This window comes from Rosa chinensis, chromosome 6 (assembly GCF_002994745.2).
Source record: "Rosa chinensis cultivar Old Blush chromosome 6, RchiOBHm-V2, whole genome shotgun sequence".
In the NCBI taxonomy this organism is placed as follows: Eukaryota; Viridiplantae; Streptophyta; class Magnoliopsida; order Rosales; family Rosaceae; genus Rosa; species Rosa chinensis.
The window spans coordinates 66,575,621-66,595,191 of record NC_037093.1 but is presented as its reverse complement, the minus strand read 5'-3'; the positions used below and the strand labels follow the sequence as shown (position 1 = coordinate 66,595,191).

Genomic DNA, 19,571 nt, shown 5'->3' with positions numbered 1-19,571 from the left:
TTGGTAGGTTTTTTTTTTCCTATATTTTAATTTAAGAGGATCAAAGGATTTCACTGCTACTCTCATGATGACTCGAACCTATAACCTCGATCTTAGGTTCTAAATTGGTAGGCTGTGGATATGAAAATTGAAACATAGTAACATATTGAATAGACTCATCGAACTAAATTACATGAAGAAAGAATTAATGTATGATTAAATCTTTGTAAAGCATTATAAATTCAACTAAATTACAGAGAATATTCCACTATAAAATTACAAACAAATTGAATTAGTCCTGATCCACCAAGAGTAGACTTTTTTTTTTGGTGGTCAAACACCAATAGTAGACATGACTTTAACCAGTACATTTATTCTTCGTAGAGATTACTCAGATTAGACACCTCGACATCAATCAATGAAATAGGATAAAAAAATGAATGAATTACTAGTAAAATAGAATGGAAAGAATCATTACTGTCTTATGACTTGAACCAACCATGCACGGACTTCATTAGTTTCCACTGCCTCCATGGCTTGGACCAGAATCTTTGATTCCTCCAAGTCCTAGAGTAGGATACGAACTAGTGAAGGCATGACCTTTCCCACCTGGACTTGGACCTCCATTTTTAATCCCTCCAAGAGTAGGAGAATTGGTGAAAGCATGACCCTTTCCACCAGAGCTTGGACCTCCATTTTTGATCCCTCCAAGAGTTTGAGAATCAGTGAAGCCATGACCTTTTCCACCTGGACTTGGACCTCCTCCATTTTTGATCCCTCCAAGAGTCTGAGAAGTAGTGAAGGCATGACTCTTTCCACTTGAGCTTGGACCTTCATTTTTGATACGCCCAAGAATTTGAGAATCGGTGAAGCCATGACCTTTTCCACCTGCAATTGGACCTCCTTCATTTTTTATCCCTCCAAGAGTTTGAGAAGTAGTGAAGGCATGACCCTTTCCACTTGAGCTTGGACCTTCATTTTTGATACCTCCAAGAATTTGAGAATCTGTGAAGCCATGACCTTTCCCTCCTGAGCTTGGACCTCCATTTTTGATTCCTCCAAGAATTTGAGAACTGCTGAAGGCATGACCTTTTCCACCAGGACTTGGACCTCCACCAGCCTTCATTGCTTCAATGTACAACCCATCAATAACAAACAAACCACTACCAATTCTCAGAGGACGTGCTTCTGATACCATCAGAACCCAACTAGAGGTAATTACAAGAACAAGAACAAACATGGAGAAGAGAAGCTTGGAACTGTTGGCCATCTGGACTATATGTCGTGGGTGCATGCTTTGATCAAGGTAATCAAAAGTAAGCAAGTACTGTTGTTTGCACGCTTCGGATTTGAGCTGTGTAAGATGGTATAGATTTGTGCCCTATATATACTACTACAATTCGTCATACTGGTGCATCATTTGTGGGAATGTGAATGTGAGATTCGTATATTTGACTGAGTGGCGTAGCTGGAGAAACAGAGGGGAAACTGCATGGCTGGCGAGCTCGCTTCTTCAAGCACGAGGCTGATTTGAACTTTGAACTTTGAATAATGAAGTTGACGGAGGGGACGTAATTAATCGGTCATACTGACTAGAAAATTAATATGTAAAAGAAAAGGAATTTAGCTTTGAACTCTCAAGTTTCAAGGATAAAATTGACGGCAAGGACGTAATCGATGGACTCATACCTACTATAAGTTGACATGAAAAAGAAACGAAGAATTTTATGGGTATAAGCAGTTCGGAGGATGGTTCGTTCGCAGGTGGGGGGATATGAATTTGAATTGTATCCCATAGAAAGAAAGAAAGAAGGAAAGAAAGAGTAGAAGTTTTACTAATACTCTTCACCATCATTCGAATGAATTCCGCCCACGCCTGTATACTAAGTTGTGGCCACCCTGCGTAACTGCCTGCGTAAGATTTCACAAAGCAGAAAAGCACCAAGTAAAGTTGAAGGGTAAAGCCGTAAAACTAGGCTCTAGGTCTAGGAAGTAATTTTTTTATTTTTTATTTTTTTATTTTGAGTTCCTTGCATCATTTAAACAAAGGGTTTTTGTACATTTACACCATTTTTAGAGATTTTTTTTCTACTTACCCTATTAAGTTTTTTTAATTCTCTCTTACCCAAAACACTCTAAGAAGGTCTTCCATAATACCCCATTAAGATTTTTTTTTTGTTTTTTCATTTTTTTAATACCATTTTACCCTCACCCCTTTGTTACTTAGAGAGAGAGAGAGAAACCATGGGAGACTTCGCCGGAGCCCCGTCACCGGCCGCCTGAGTCAGGTCAACTTTCGCCGGATTCTGGCCAACTTTCGCCAGATTCCGGTCATCGGCTGCCGCCCACTGGAATTTGCTGAAAATCTCACCAGAAAGTTTTTTTGCCCCCAATCTATTGCCCCCTAATAGAGGGGCAATAGACCTCTATTGCCCTCTATTGCCCCCCAATAGACCTCTATTACCCCAATAGTCTATTGCCCCCTAATAGACGTCTATTGCCCCCCAATAGACGACCATCAGTCATGTATTACCCCCCAATAGATGACTATCAGCCATGTATTGCCCCTCAATAGACGTCTATTACTCCCCAATAGGACTTTCAGTTGCCAGAATGAGAAATAATCTCCTTAAATTTAGACAAATAAAACTTTGATTACAGGAAAAAAAAAAAAAAAACAAGGAGATTACATCAATTCAAAACGTCTATTGCCCCTCAATAGCCGTCTATTACCCTCCAATAAACGTCTATTATCCTTCAATAACACTTTTGGTTGCCAGAATATGAACTAATCTCCCAAAATTTAGACAATAAAACTTTGTTTAAAGAAAAAAAAGAAGAGTTTATATCAATTTAAAAACGTTTATTGCCCCCAATAGACATTCAAAACTATTTATTTTTTCCTTTTCCTTCTGTCCCATTACTTAAAAAAAAAAAAAAAAATCGGATTTCGGCACCCACATCATCTCTTTCTCCGGTCATCTCCCGCCGTCCATCTGTAACCTCCAGCGCCGATTCCTTGATTTGGTCCTCACGCCGATTACTACTCCGCCACTCCTCTGTAGACCATAACCGACTCGAACTGTGGTGAAGTCACCAATTATCGCAGCAAGTCGGAGACTGAGAATCGAGTCTGAGAGAGATGGAAACTCGACATTTATGGCACCGAGCCATGGGAGCTCGAAACTCCGCCCATCAACTTGCCCACCGAAACCCGAGCCTTGGTGGCCGTCGATTTCTGACGGTTCTTCCATCAATTCACCAAGACGAGTTCAGAGAAGAGTAAGGGAGAGCAAACCTGAAAGCAATCGGCAACCGGCGATCGAAGCTTCTTCGTCGTCTTCAGGCGTGGACGCCATCGCCGCTCGGAGATGGAGGGAGGGAGGGAAGGGGGAGAGAGAGGGAGCGAGAGAGAAGGCCGGCGGAGTAGAAAGAGAGGAAAGAGTGGTATGGATATAATTTCTTAATTATATGAAGGGTAAAATTGTCATTTTATTTTAGAATGGATAAGTAGGAATAAAAATCTGTTGTTGGAGTAAGTGGGATAAGTTTTTCCAATTTTGGCGCTTTAGGTCAAGGACCCTTAAACAAAAGCAGAGGATTACATCCCAAGCCCAACTCGTTTGGCCCTAATTTTTAATTTTTTTTTTTTTTTTTTCAGATTTGGGTAAAGCAAAATCATCTCAAGGTGAATCTGGATTAGGAGAAATTCTCTCAAGGTGATTCTGGGTGAGAAGTAATTCTCTAAATGCAAATTATTGTGAGGAAAGATCTCCTCAAGACGAATCTAGGTGAAGAAAAATCTTCTCAAAGTGAATTTGGGTGAGGAGTATTCCTTTCAAGGGAAATCCGAGTGAGCAGTGAGGGAATCTAGGTGAGGTGAAATTCCCTAAAGACAAATTTGGAAGAGGGGAATTGCTTTTCAGCAAAAGAAAACAAATTTGATGGAGCCATGTTTCAAAAAGTAATTCATTCACTTCATATTTCTCAATTATATGGGATTGGCCTTAATTATGTTAAAGTTTCAGACAAAAAAAATAGACTATTTGGTTATGATCCGCACAAAAGTGTAAAAAAATGTGGTGCAATTATATGAATAATATGGTACTGTGTAGTTTGTGACTCTATATAGTATGTAGTCTGTAGTTGACTCTATGTAGTCTGTTCGTAGACCAGTGAGCAGCTTTTCAACCATTTAGAGTCTCTTTTTTTATGTAGATGAAGTTGACATTCATATATATTTATGTGTATTTTTTATATCTCATTTTTTTAAAAGTTTCGATAGATATGTAAAAACTGACATTTTAATCCATGCAACTTAAACCTTCATAAGTATCTTCTCTTCTTCTAAAACGTGGTTGGAAAATATTTTCATCTAGCTCTACAAGTAGCTCTTTTATTCGTGCTAGATTTTGGAGGAATGGTGCTCTTCGTACTTCATATACGCCCTCCTCAATTTGGCCTGGTGTACGTAAGTATTGGCCTGTAATTATTGATAAGGCAATAGGCACGGTGGCTTATTAGATCAGGTTCAAAGGTGTCTTTTTGGAAGGATAATTTCATGGGAAAGCCTTTAATTGATTTCTTTAGGGCTATTGATAATGGGGTGGATGACCTGAATGAGTCTGTGGCTAGTTTCATTAATCATGGTTCCTGGGAGCTACCACAATTACTTCAAATTCACTATCTTGCATTGTGTGAGTTGATTAGTAAGGTTCCTATGATCCTACACTTGATGATACATTGATATGGTCACCATCTTCTTCAGGTGAGCTTACTGCTAAATAGCATTTCAATTTTTACGCCAACCACTTCCTTTAATGGATTGGGGTAAATGCATTTGGTCGAAGTACATTACGCCTCGTATATCATTGTTGACATGGAAGGTGTTAAGGGGTAGGGTGCTTACTGATGATTTTTTGCTCGTTGGCTGGAGTCTCTTTGGCTTCTCATTGTGGTCTTTGATCTCTTAATTTGGAATATCTAGATCACAAAAAGTATCTTCTTCTGTTTTTTACAAATAAAGAAATTTATTGGATAAAAAGTATAACACCTGGAGGGGGTTTGTTGATTCTACAAGCTTCTTGTATTTGTAATTTGTTTTCTTTTGCAGTTTTTTTCTCGAGGAGTTTGGTTTTACGCAAAGGACTTAAAATTTGAGATTTTCGCCGAAATTTCGGCGAAAATTTCATTTTTTTGGGTTAGAGAAATTGACAGGACCCGCCCCGGATTTCACCCTGAAATCCGAAGAGGCCCTGCGGGGCCCACCTTAGAAGAAATTCTACCAAAAATTTGACAGAACTTCCCCTAAAAATGGACAACCCAAAACCTGTAGAAAAACAATTACACTTCTAAATCATCCATCCTTATTCTCCTGGAGCCACCCTGCTCTCTATATCACAACATCTCTCATATCACCAAACAATTCTGAAACTTAAGAATATTAATCTCATAGGTTATCAGAGCAATCTAATATACAGGTGAACAAGAGAATAGAAAGCAAGATAAATGACCGATGCTTTTATAATGCGGAAGCTATGACAGCTATGCCTCAACCCCAAGTACCTCGACCTCAAGCTAAACTGGCCTGCAAACTGGGCATTTAAAACCGAAGGGCCCAGGGGAAAACATTTAAAATCCGTTAGAGTGAGTGGACGAAAAATAAGTAATTTCAAATGAGTAAGTAAAACTTAATGCTTTCCCAAGTTATTCTCTAAAACCTCGCATGCAGTAACAATCTTGAAAACACTCTTAATCATCCTCTTTACTGAAATCTCAATCACATAACAAGAACATCTTGAAACCTCTTAAAATCTCATCCTCAATCCTTATAAAAACATCCTTTTCATGAGGCTCGTTTGATGACTAGAAAGGACTGCTGTCTAGTCATCTCATGCCATCTAGGAGGGACTGCCACCCAGATGACGCATCGGAAGGGACTGCCAACCGGGATAGGAGGCGGTGGATAGATGGGACTGCCAACTAGCCACATGTAGTAGACGGGACTGCCGACTAACCACAGGTAGTAGACGGGACTGCCGACTAGCTACCTCATGTCATCTGGAAGGGACTGCCAACCAGGTGACGCATCGGATGGGACTGCCAACCGAGCTGTAGTCTGGAAGGAACTGCCAACCAGACTATTACCTAGAAAGGACTGCCAACTAGGTAAGATACGCATGCGCCAAAACTGGCCTCCTTAATAAACTGAATAGCCTCCTCAAGAACTGAACATAACCTCTTTCAATCACTTGCTTTCGGAAAGAAACTTGATATTACCTCAATAAATCAATAATAATTCACCGAAAGCATAACTCAGTAATAACTCACTAACTCAATCCTCGATATCTCAATAAATCCTCGAAAGCATAATCACATACTCTATAATTCAATAATTGCTTTCGGAAAGAAAGTTCCATCTAACCCAAGTCTGATAAGTGCGGAATTCAAAACCCAATAAATCTCGATAAATCAATCATGCTCAAATATTTGCTAAATCCCTCGCACTCGTATATCTTCATAAAAACTGATATTCAAAAACAATAATTCTCATAATATTTTTCCGAATCAGTCACTTCCCGAAAATCATTTCCCAACTCAATAACTCATGAATGACTATCTCAAAAATCTACTAAAAGCCCTCGGGAAGGAATTTCAATACTAATCTCGTAATCCATAAATAAATCTCGATAAACTAAATCTCAAATATTCAAAACATAATTAAATCTCAATTGGAAGAAAATAATAATAATACTGCATGCGGAATTAATTTAAAAACAAATGTCCACTCACAATACTGTTTAGGCGACCATGCATACGAGTTCCTTCGTCGAGCAATAGCTCGGTACGTCGCCCTGTATACAATTATTTTCCGTGAATAACTATTCAACAATTAAATACGATTCTCAAAATCAAATCCTCATAATTACATCTCCACTTCTCCTCGGATGCAACCCAAATTATACCACTAATACCATTTCGTTAATTTAAAGGTTCCAAGGCAGAACCGAGAGATATCCGACAGCCGGATTCTCGTAATTCGATAATCGAAACCCTAAACTTCAAAAATTCATAATTAAATCCAAGCTTCTCCAAAATTCACCAAATTTCATATACAAGCTCTACAATATTTATAGGATTTAATGGGCTAAAAACTAGAATTAAAACACAGCCCAACACGCCTCCACGCGCCACCAACAGTGGCAGCGCGTGGGCCCCACGCGCCGGCGGCAACCACCTCAGATGGCCACCAAAATTTGGCAGCACCATCTACTCAACAAACCCAACCTCTTTCTCAACTACAACAAGTTCCAATTTTACCTGGAAGAACTCCAATTAGGCCGGTGAAATTTTTCCCGAAAACTCCAAGAACCCTAGAAATTGAAATTGTTAATTCGACCTCTACACTGCAAATTGAAATGAAAGACCTTAGGGAAATGATCTATGTCAAAAACCGAACCTTCGACGCCAATTTGGTGGCCGGAGACTGCCGGAATCGGAAAATATCGACGCTGCCTCAAAAATGCTACAGTGACCGTCATCTTCTTCTCGTTGCTGCACCTTCCACAGTTCATATTAAGCTACGAAACGAACCCAGAAATCAAGAGAAGGAAGAGAGCTTTCCAACGACATCTTACACGTCAAAATCCGTCGCCGGATGGAGGAGTTATGGCCGGAAGAAGGTGACGAGGTCGGAGAGGAAGAGAGAGTCGGGGAGAGAGAAAGGAGAGGGCTCGGTAAGTTTCCGAAAATGGAAACTTACCACAGTAACTCGTCCTATTTATAGAAACTTACCATGAACAGTAACTTTACCATTTCGCTTATAACTTTTGCATACGAACTCCGATTTTTACGTACCACATATGCACGCGCTCGGTTTAACGTCCTCTACAACTTTCATGAAGGAAATTTTCTCAAATTTTGACCCGAACAAAAAGTCAACTTTTAGGGCCCCCTAAAAGCATTGAAATGACAGTAAAAGTGAAAGTAAAAGTTGTTTACCGTCCAAATGACTAGTAAACCGGTGAATTCGGGTTCGGGACGTCACAATCTCCCCACCTTATAAAAATTTCGTCCTCGAAATTCCATACTGTTGAAGTAGAGATAGGTGCACACGCCAATCCATAGTAAACAGTCACGAGATGAATAGCACATCAATCGTACGGCCGTGGCGATGATAAGGCACAGAAAAGATGTGCAAGTCTGCTCAAATCATGTAGAAATTACCTTCAAAACTGATCCAAAACTTGACCAATTAGAACATGGAGATCAACCCTTATAAGAAACAATTCTCTAGCTGAAATCTAGCCAATTATTGCGATCTGAATAATTCCCACAGCGTTCTTACTAAATTCAGTGTCTTAGTAGATAGATTTACTTCCACTCATTACTGACAGTCCTTAACAACTAAGGGAGAACATCGTCAAAGCATTATGTTTGAAGCAACCTGTAAACTGTTCAACTATGTGAGCAGAAACACCTACTAAAATTCTCAGAATAAAGACTCAAGACTAAATCAAGGTCGGTTACTTGAAAGAACTACACCTTGAAACTGCACAACGAAAATCAAATCTTCTTTGGATTAAGTTTTCCCTTTGCAATCTTAAGTCAACGACTGGAGTAGCTGATAATCTCGACAATCTCGATTACACAAGCAACCAAAAACATATACTTAGAACCCCAAATGTATCAATGTTCCAAGTTGGATACCCTTGTCTTACCTAACTATGTAATAGTACATACTCACAAGTACACAACTTCGACGTCAAGAAATTTAGGTCAAATAATAGTTCAGATGACTCATGGTATCAATATCACAAACTATTCAGTTTGAATAGTAGCATTCATACTCTTTTTCATATAACTCGTACAGTGAAGATCCACTTTGTTCACCAACAACATGATAATACATTTACTCACACTTAAAACAATTTCAATTCATACACGGGTTATGTAAAGTCCAACAGTTAATAAAACACCACAAGATGCTCACTGATAACCCACATGTCTGAAACAACCAATTTCCTTAGCAACCACAAAACCGCACTTGCTTTTTGTCTGTTTGTGCTTAAATTTCTGATCGAATGTCGTGCACGTAGAGATCCCATAGTTGTCAAGCATATCAAAGAGTAGCCTCGAACCAACCTATAAGTTCTTAATCATGCATGTTATGGGGCCACTACACTTTCATTGCGCTACTTTGATACCTGACTAAAACATTGATCAAAGCCTTGAGATGACATCTAAGTCAACTAGAGAAACTTCTTTGATACATACCCTGCTGGCCATAAGGCGACACATTTCACACACCTGTTTATGTTCAAAATTTCTGTACCAGACTGCTAGCAAGATAGTCCATTCTTTCTTCTCTATGTTTCCACACCATAATCTTCCAATAATCAACGTCAAACTTGCAAGTACTTGAGTATAGCGAACTCTCCTGACATGGCTCAAAGCCGGTATCCCCAAGCGACGCTGTCATTACTAAACTGAGGATAAAGTAGCTGAAGATCCACCCTCTAACAACACTTATTCAATAATATTCCAGCTACAACAACAATTTCAAAAACTAATCCGCGCTAACTAAAATTGCACCAAAATTTCTCAATCCTTATCTCGCTAAGCATAAATCCAACAACACAACTCAACCATACTCGCTCAACAATTTAGTACTTCAAGAGTCAATTGAAACCCTTGATAAAACCTAACTCCAAACAAACAATTTCCAAACTCAACTCGAACATTTTGCCAAGTCATCATACCTATAAACCCGTGATGGTGACCGAATATCAATCGTACCAACAACTTTCTATACTTCTCCAATCAAGGGCCACCATACGGTAGAAAGATCAATCAAAGTGAAAACTAAATTTCAAACTGTTTAACCCATTCCACCAGTAACGGTACCAAGGTAGAAAAATTCACTTAATTCCTTCAAAGCAATCTGTTAATGTACGTATTCAACTCAAGCAACAACCAATTTTTCCTAGATGATAAAACACCGTTCACAGAATCTTTCCTCGGACAACAACCTTGATGTAAAACAGACACCCGTCCAACATCTCATTTCACACAAAGCGGTACCTGGATCTGAAATTAATCCAACCACCTGGCGATCCAATTCCTCCATTTAATTACCATTGAAATACGCCACTACACAGACATACCGTATTACGTTTGACCCACATATAACAAGAATTCTGGTCAAACCTTAATTAGAAGTATTTCCGGAGCCAACTAGGAAACTTATTTCCTCAAAGTTATTCCACTAACCACTCTTACAATATCACAATCCAACTGTCTAGCAAAAACTTCACCAAGAATCTATCACAATTAATCTTTAAGGCTCCACAATTTATAACTCGAATCATACTCCGTATCACAAGTAATTCCACTTGCACCATTATGAATACCCAACGAGATCACTACCACTATTCTCCAATTTTTAGGTACAACCATTTCAACCAAAACGGATAACCAATTGAGTACACGCATAGGCACAATCTCATATACAAAAGTTGTTTCTAATCTTCTCAATTAAATACTGGCAAAGATCGTAACTCGATTGTAAAGCTCTATGCGTCCAACTAAATACTCAAGTTTCAAACATAAAACTATATCAAAAACTTAAATTCTGTCTATCTCCTTACTCAATACGATCCAAAACTTCAAATGGATCAATTATAAGTCAATGTATCTAGAATCAATTTCTTCCAATCCAAACAAAACTAGATCCAAATATCATGGTTAGGTCAAAGGCCCAAGATAACCAGTCATGATTTCCAAGTAATCTCCAACAACTATCAATGATATCACAAATGTCACATACATGACATATCACATTATGTACCACAAATCCTGAAACTGGGTTCAACATCAAAACCACTAATATTACTAGTTCCATTTCCATCAAAAATTCTGATTCCAAAGCAATTTATAGCAACCAGAGACAGCCCAAAGCTATGTCCACTCAACTCTAACAATCAAACACAAAATCGAACTCCAGTCTTGCACCTTAAACCTTGCCCCAACAAACTTGTTGGCATCGAGGGAGAGATAACCACCACATTCCCTCGGATCACATTTCGTAACATAACTCAAACCTGTAGAGTAATCTAACATCACCATCACCAGGAAAAGATGCAAGACACGTAATTAATCTGATACGCGGAGAAATCCCTATGAGGTCGGCGTATACGAGGCATAGCACCTGAATGAAAGTCATTAACCACGTACCTTACATACTTGATGAATACTTCAGCACCGAAGAGTAAACGATGGGGAACCGCTGCAGTCGGGCCATCACTCGGGAGGTACTGAGTAACATCAAGCATATAAGGTAACTAGAATAGAAACGAGTCTACAGAACCTAACAACCTAATGCTCTGATACCAACTGACAGGACCCGCCCCGGATTTCACCCTGAAATCCGAAGAGGCCCTGCGGGGCCCACCTTAGAAGAAATTCTACCAAAAATTTGACAGAACTTCCCCTAAAAATGGACAACCCAAAACCTGTAGAAAAACAATTACACTTCTAAATCATCCATCCTTATTCTCCTGGAGCCACCCTGCTCCCTATATCACAACATCTCTCATATCACCAAACAATTCTGAAACTTAAGAATATTAATCTCATAGGTTATCAGAGCAATCTAATATACAGGTGAACAAGAGAATAGAAAGCAAGATAAATGACCGATGCTTTTATAATGCGGAAGCTATGACAGCTATGCCTCAACCCCAAGTACCTCGACCTCAAGCTAAACTGGCCTGCAAACTGGGCATTTAAAACCGAAGGGCCCAGGGGAAAACATTTAAAATCCGTTAGAGTGAGTGGACGAAAAATAAGTAATTTCAAATGAGTAAGTAAAACTTAATGCTTTCCCAAGTTATTCTCTAAAACCTCGCATGCAGTAACAATCTTGAAAACACTCTTAATCATCCTCTTTACTGAAATCTCAATCACATAACAAGAACATCTTGAAACCTCTTAAAATCTCATCCTCAATCCTTATAAAAACATCCTTTTCATGAGGCTCGTTTGATGACTAGAAAGGACTGCTGTCTAGTCATCTCATGCCATCTAGGAGGGACTGCCACCCAGATGACGCATCGGAAGGGACTGCCAACCGGGATAGGAGGCGGTGGATAGATGGGACTGCCAACTAGCCACATGTAGTAGACGGGACTGCCGACTAACCACAGGTAGTAGACGGGACTGCCGACTAGCTACCTCATGTCATCTGGAAGGGACTGCCAACCAGGTGACGCATCGGATGGGACTGCCAACCGAGCTGTAGTCTGGAAGGAACTGCCAACCAGACTATTACCTAGAAAGGACTGCCAACTAGGTAAGATACGCATGCGCCAAAACTGGCCTCCTTAATAAACTGAATAGCCTCCTCAAGAACTGAACATAACCTCTTTCAATCACTTGCTTTCGGAAAGAAACTTGATATTACCTCAATAAATCAATAATAATTCACCGAAAGCATAACTCAGTAATAACTCACTAACTCAATCCTCGATATCTCAATAAATCCTCGAAAGCATAATCACATACTCTATAATTCAATAATTGCTTTCGGAAAGAAAGTTCCATCTAACCCAAGTCTGATAAGTGCGGAATTCAAAACCCAATAAATCTCGATAAATCAATCATGCTCAAATATTTGCTAAATCCCTCGCACTCGTATATCTTCATAAAAACTGATATTCAAAAACAATAATTCTCATAATATTTTTCCGAATCAGTCACTTCCCGAAAATCATTTCCCAACTCAATAACTCATGAATGACTATCTCAAAAATCTACTAAAAGCCCTCGGGAAGGAATTTCAATACTAATCTCGTAATCCATAAATAAATCTCGATAAACTAAATCTCAAATATTCAAAACATAATTAAATCTCAATTGGAAGAAAATAATAATAATACTGCATGCGGAATTAATTTAAAAACAAATGTCCACTCACAATACTGTTTAGGCGACCATGCATACGAGTTCCTTCGTCGAGCAATAGCTCGGTACGTCGCCCTGTATACAATTATTTTCCGTGAATAACTATTCAACAATTAAATACGATTCTCAAAATCAAATCCTCATAATTACATCTCCACTTCTCCTCGGATGCAACCCAAATTATACCACTAATACCATTTCGTTAATTTAAAGGTTCCAAGGCAGAACCGAGAGATATCCGACAGCCGGATTCTCGTAATTCGATAATCGAAACCCTAAACTTCAAAAATTCATAATTAAATCCAAGCTTCTCCAAAATTCACCAAATTTCATATACAAGCTCTACAATATTTATAGGATTTAATGGGCTAAAAACTAGAATTAAAACACAGCCCAACACGCCTCCACGCGCCACCAACAGTGGCAGCGCGTGGGCCCCACGCGCCGGCGGCAACCACCTCAGATGGCCACCAAAATTTGGCAGCACCATCTACTCAACAAACCCAACCTCTTTCTCAACTACAACAAGTTCCAATTTTACCTGGAAGAACTCCAATTAGGCCGGTGAAATTTTTCCCGAAAACTCCAAGAACCCTAGAAATTGAAATTGTTAATTCGACCTCTACACTGCAAATTGAAATGAAACACCTTAGGGGAAATGATCTATGTCAAAAACCGAACCTTCGACGCCAATTTGGTGGCCGGAGACTGCCGGAATCGGAAAATATCGACGCTGCCTCAAAAATGCTACAGTGACCGTCATCTTCTTCTCGTTGCTGCACCTTCCACAGTTCATATTAAGCTACGAAACGAACCCAGAAATCAAGAGAAGGAAGAGAGCTTTCCAACGACATCTTACACGTCAAAATCCGTCGCCGGATGGAGGAGTTATGGCCGGAAGAAGGTGACGAGGTCGGAGAGGAAGAGAGAGTCGGGGAGAGAGAAAGGAGAGGGCTCGGTAAGTTTCCGAAAATGGAAACTTACCACAGTAACTCGTCCTATTTATAGAAACTTACCATGAACAGTAACTTTACCATTTCGCTTATAACTTTTGCATACGAACTCCGATTTTTACGTACCACATATGCACGCGCTCGGTTTAACGTCCTCTACAACTTTCATGAAGGAAATTTTCTCAAATTTTGACCCGAACAAAAAGTCAACTTTTAGGGCCCCCTAAAAGCATTGAAATGACAGTAAAAGTGAAAGTAAAAGTTGTTTACCGTCCAAATGACTAGTAAACCGGTGAATTCGGGTTCGGGACGTCACAGAAATTATCTTGATATACCACGATAATTTCTTGAGAAATTTTCGATATATCGCGCCAAATTGGGTGAAAATCACGAAATCTCGTCATCTTCGTCTCGTGGGCCGACATCCCAAGTTGACCAAATTTGCCAAATTGGATTCAAATTCTGGAAAGGAAAAACACCAACATGGAGGAGATTCGAACCTCGGTCTCAAGGACAAGACAAACAAATCCACGTCTCAATCAATCCTGCTAGAAGAGGATTTGGCAAACTCAATATCTTTTATATATAGATCTCTATAATCTCATCAATAAAAAACTTTTTTTGACGATTCTATTTTCCAATTGTTTGTTTTATTTGAATTAATCAGATTTATTATTTTAAATATTATGAATCTAAAAAAACTACCAATGTTACGTATGAAAATTAGTAAAGTATCAAGATTATAAATATCATTAAATTAAATTTCAATAAATGTTTATGACTCAATATATACTATCCTAATTTGTTACGTAATAATATTTGCTATATATATATTTTGGAAATAGAGTATATAATTGATCAAATAAACACATCCTAAACTTTCATTTAAAATTTTTACTTTTTTCTCCAGGTTTTCATAGTTTCTGTCGATTTTTTATCGATATCGATATTTCTTCGAAATTTCCATTTTCTGAAGGGTTGATATTTCCTCAATCGTCGAAATTTTAGTCCTTGGTTTTACGTTCCCTCCTCATTCTTGTACTTTTTTCCTTTTCTTTTTCTTCAGAATAAGATTTTTATTTTTATTTTAAATAAGGGCTGGTGTGTCTGCCCTCAAGCCTTGATTAATGAAATCACAGAATACATGGGGGGACATGATGCCTAAACCTCAGATTACAATAACTATCATGAGAACTTCCTGAAATAATAACAAAAGTCTCAACTAAAACAATGTATTCTAACAAGCACCAATTAGCGAATAGTGCTCTATTGGCTACTCCATTGGCTTTACAAGTGTGGTGACATACCGGAAAGATCTCTATTACGAATAAGCATAATTACAAATAGCACAGCTTTCCCACTATGTTACCACCAAAATATAAATCCAGTGACACTTAGTTTCACCCTGCCACTAGGCGGCAACGACCATTTGACCAAGAAAAGAACTCGCTGCCTACCTAGAGCAGACACATTATTGCCACTAGAAGGGTGCGACTATTTACCAAAGCAATGAACTCGCCGCCTACCTAGAGCAGACAAGGCACACAAAGTGCATAGACCGAGGCTTTCCTACCAAATATAGGTAGTAACTTATTAACTCAACAACTGCCAAGCAAACATAAAAATAACTATAAACTTTAATATTAAAAACAAACCCTAATGGCCCAAGAGTAGTACCCCAGGCCCAAGCACCATCAGGCCCAGACTGGGCCCACATTCTGATTAAGGCCAGAAGGGTCCAAACACTCAACTCAGCCCAACATGAATGATGCACAGGCCGCCCCGCCACCACTGTCGCACCCCCAAGCCCATGTCGCCGACGCCGCCTTCGGACACCGACCGCCGTCGAACAGATGTCGCCGGCAAAGCACTAGCAGATCACATCCCTCACCACCTCCACCCCAATCGTCGAGAGCCCAGACCGGAGAAGAAGCCCAGCACCGAAACTCCCAAAGCCACCCTCTGCTGCGCAATCCGAAACCAAACCACACTCGATCTTCACTGGATATACGACGAGATCCGAGTGGATCCAACCCCATACCAGCGATCCAGATCGGGTTCGATCTTCAGAATAAGATTCGAATAGGGATGATGGGGCATGCTCCAAATTATTCCTCTGTTAATTAAAAGAAAAAAAAAATCAGTTTCATTAATCTAATTTGTTTTCTTGAGTGTTGTTTTCTTCATTGATAACCCTATGCATCTTATCAATTGATCAAGTCCAATTATCCACTGTACAAGTTCCCTGACAACCTTGTGTTCCGAATCTTATTATTTAGGGGTCAATAACTGTGTATCTCAATTTCATTGCTTGCTTTTCCAACTTTTTGGTAGCAAATTTGCAATTGATAGCTAAATGAAGAGCATCAATGACAAACAGGATTGGAATGAAGCACTTTTATAGAAAGCCAATAGTGCCAAATTAATTTCTGAATATACAAAGCAAATTGGTAGTTGACAACAATCTGTATGTCTTTTCTTTGAACTCAAATGCAACACATAAATAGACTTGTATATACAAATAGATCAGCATCTGACATAATCCATAACAGACCATCCACTTCTTGGAATCTAAACGCTGGATTTGAGGAGTAAGCTGTACGCTATGCAAAGAAGGAGAACATCACGCAAGCTCTGAGTTTTCTTCCTTCCTCGCTTTCGTTACCACTGTAGAAAGGGCCGAGTGTTTTGCTTAAGAACTGCTGTGCTTGGCACCACCTCCCAAAGTCCAGTGAGCTTTAGCCGGTGTGCGCTTCAATGACTTCACACTCATTGGATTGCCCTTGCTCTGTTACAGGCACAAACACAATGTAAGCAAAACATGTACATGAACAAGTAAAAACATTAGCAGTAAATTTTAGTTGATCTGACCAGCTGACAGGTTCCTGCATTGACATTGCAGACGGGGTAGTCTGATGGGCAGCAACTGTAATGGTCATCACAGCAGGTGGCACCTTCAAGAGGACAGCATCCCCAAGCAAAGCAGTAGTTTGCATACTGATAGATACAGCAGCAGGTGTTGCTCTCGGGGCAGGAGAAGTAGTTGTCACAAACCTGAGGAGGTTTTATCGGAGATGGAGGAGATGGACCAGGGTTAGGGGGATTCTGTCCTACCTTGACGGGGTAAGAAGCCTCCATTGCAATTCCACATTTCCCGGTTGCGGTGTTACCCAGATTACGCTCCATTCTGATGTACCCTGCCTCTCCCCAGCTGGCACCCCATGAATTCCTCACAATCCAGTAATCAACGCCATGGTCTGTGCCGTATCCAACAACAGTAACACCATGGTCTAGTGCTGTCCCACACCGTCCAGTAAACACACCCTGAATAGTTGAATCAAAGAGAATGACAAGTTAGTTCAATCACAACTTGCAATTAGACTTATTTCAGAAGATGCCCCAATAACAAGCAGAACAAAGATATTGTGATGTAAAGCAATATACTTACTGATGAATATAACTGGAATTCCCTGCCTCCTCCTTCAATAGCAACAGCAATTGGCTGATTGGCAACAGCCTTTTGCAACGCTTGCTCATCGTATGTGGGAACATCTTCATAAGAATCAATTGAAACCACCTTGGCATTTTTCTGCAAAAAGAAATACCAAAAGTGTGAGAAGATGGGTCCTTGTCACATAAAAAAAGAATGAGCTCTCTGTTTTATTTGTGTTTTAAGAACAAAAACTGACCCTGTAGGTGTCACATGTGGAATCATATCCTTTGTAAGGATAGTCATCTTCACTGTCAATGCCACCATTGTTAATGATGAACTCGAAGGCATAGTCCATGAGCCCTCCATTACATCCTTCATTATAAGTTTTATCACAATCAACCAGCTCCTGCTCAGATAGTGAGATAAGATCGCCAGTCACTATCTTATTGATTCCTTCCACAGCAGAGATTGTTGAGAATGCCCAGCAACTCCCTTCATTATATAATAAACATTGAACAGTTATTACTCAATCCAGTTGCATAAGTCAGACAACCAATTTTTAGGCATGAAAGCATCCAAGTAAAAATAATTTTTTCCCATCATGATAAGCATGCATTAGAAATTTACCAACATAGAATTTATCTTTGAGTAATCGTAGAATGAATTGGAGAATCAAATTTTCCAAGTTAAATCTAAAACTGTGCCTCATTCATTTTCGTTTTAGGAGAAATTTCCGGTGTGGGCTCAATATGTTGGCCCACATAGTAAAAAAGCTGAATAGAGCTTATTTTCCGACAAAACCAGCCAAAGAAGAATCTTTGGCCAGTGATGAGGCAACAAGATTCTTCTGTCAGATTTTATTTAAACAAAAATATCTGGAGGATTTAGCAATTAAAATTTAGAAATTACAGACTACAAATCACATGCCTCCTGGAAACTAAACTGCATATCCTGCTTTGAGAGGTCATCGATAATTATCAACTATCAACAGATTCAAGACTCTAATTTCACTAGTTGATTACAAGCTAAACCCTTTGATTAAGCAAACAAATGATCCGATTATCAAAGTCAACTAGCCCTAATCGCATACCTTTGCTCTATCACCAAGAAACCAAAAAGTCCAAAAGTACTAACAATTAAATATCATCGCTTATCAAAGCAAAAACTGATTAATAATAACAACAAATCAAAAAGAGACAAAATTTGACAGTGAGGAAACTCACCACACTGGCCTTGGTCTTTGACGGGGTTGACGACGCCTTCCTTCCTCCAATCAACAGCGTCAGGCAACTGATCGCCGACACGTGGCGCGTACCGGTCGCTCTTTGTCTTGGAGAGCCGATTTAGAGCGCGGGGCTTGGTCCCTAGGTACGTTGACCGGTACTCCTCGTTGGACAGATCGGCGAACTTAGTCAGACCGAGCTTGTAGCTGAGGTTGAGAGCGTTGTGGTCGTCGATGAACCTGAGGTTGTCCTTGAAGACCTGGAAGCGCTTCTCCTTCTCTCCCAAGCCGTTGTAGGACTTGCCGTGCTTGGCCAACCACCCCTCGTACAGTGACATCACCTCCTCGTCGGTCCTCCAGCTGGCAGAGGAGGCGTGGCTGTTGTCGTAGGCGATGATCGACATGTCGGCGGCGGAGGACAAGGCGAACATGGCGAGGAAGAGGATCGCCATGATCGGCGATGATGATGATCGGTACGGACCCATGGTTTCGAGGAGGAAGAGCTAGCGGTCTTGTTTGGGAGAGGAGAGGAGAGGAGAGGAGAAATGAATGTGTAGCAGAAAGTAGGGGAGGTGGGGGTGTGCTTTATAAAGGCAAAAGGTGGAATTGGGAGGATAATTTTTTTTCTCGCAATTATTGAAATTTATTAAGTTTCCTTTTTCAATTAACAAGGGGTAAAAGGTGGAATTAACGAGGAAAAATGAGAAATTAAGGAGGTGGCCAATTCCGATCCTCTAACACTGAAGAGTGATGGGACCCAAGTGGATGAGATATGATAGGCTGGAGAAGATTCAATGTCCAAAGCGAGCAGCCTATCGCTGTTGGCCAAAGAGAAATAACCAGTCGTATCTACGGCTGCCGTTGTCGTTTTCTTTAATTTTGACCGCGGGGGGGGGGGTTAAAATTTTATCTCCGGTGACTTCCATTTAGGTTGCTTGCACCATTTAGTCACGTCGCTTATGATGATATTTTTATGTGAAACAGGGACTAATTGTTGTTTTTGTATTACAAGGGAATTCTA

The 19,571-nt window shown here is 39.8% G+C and overlaps 2 protein-coding genes across 2 annotated transcripts; both read right to left on the bottom strand.

Annotated features, from left to right (window-relative positions):
* Window positions 1-493: 493 nt before the first annotated feature.
* LOC112171801 (glycine-rich cell wall structural protein 1.8) lies at window positions 494-1,249 on the bottom strand. Its single transcript, XM_024308923.1, has one exon. The coding sequence runs from the start codon at window positions 1,247-1,249 to the stop codon at window positions 494-496; it is 756 nt and encodes a 251-aa protein (XP_024164691.1).
* A 15,042-nt stretch (window positions 1,250-16,291) lies between these two features.
* Window positions 16,292-19,118, bottom strand: LOC112170030 (cysteine proteinase RD21A). Its single transcript, XM_024307173.2, has 5 exons — window positions 18,552-19,118; window positions 17,585-17,820; window positions 17,344-17,484; window positions 16,767-17,219; window positions 16,292-16,683 (listed from the first exon to the last, which is right to left on the bottom strand). Exons 1-5 carry the CDS (start codon window positions 19,033-19,035, stop codon window positions 16,588-16,590), a joined length of 1,410 nt encoding a protein of 469 aa, XP_024162941.1. The 5' UTR covers window positions 19,036-19,118; the 3' UTR covers window positions 16,292-16,587.
* Window positions 19,119-19,571: the final 453 nt, after the last annotated feature.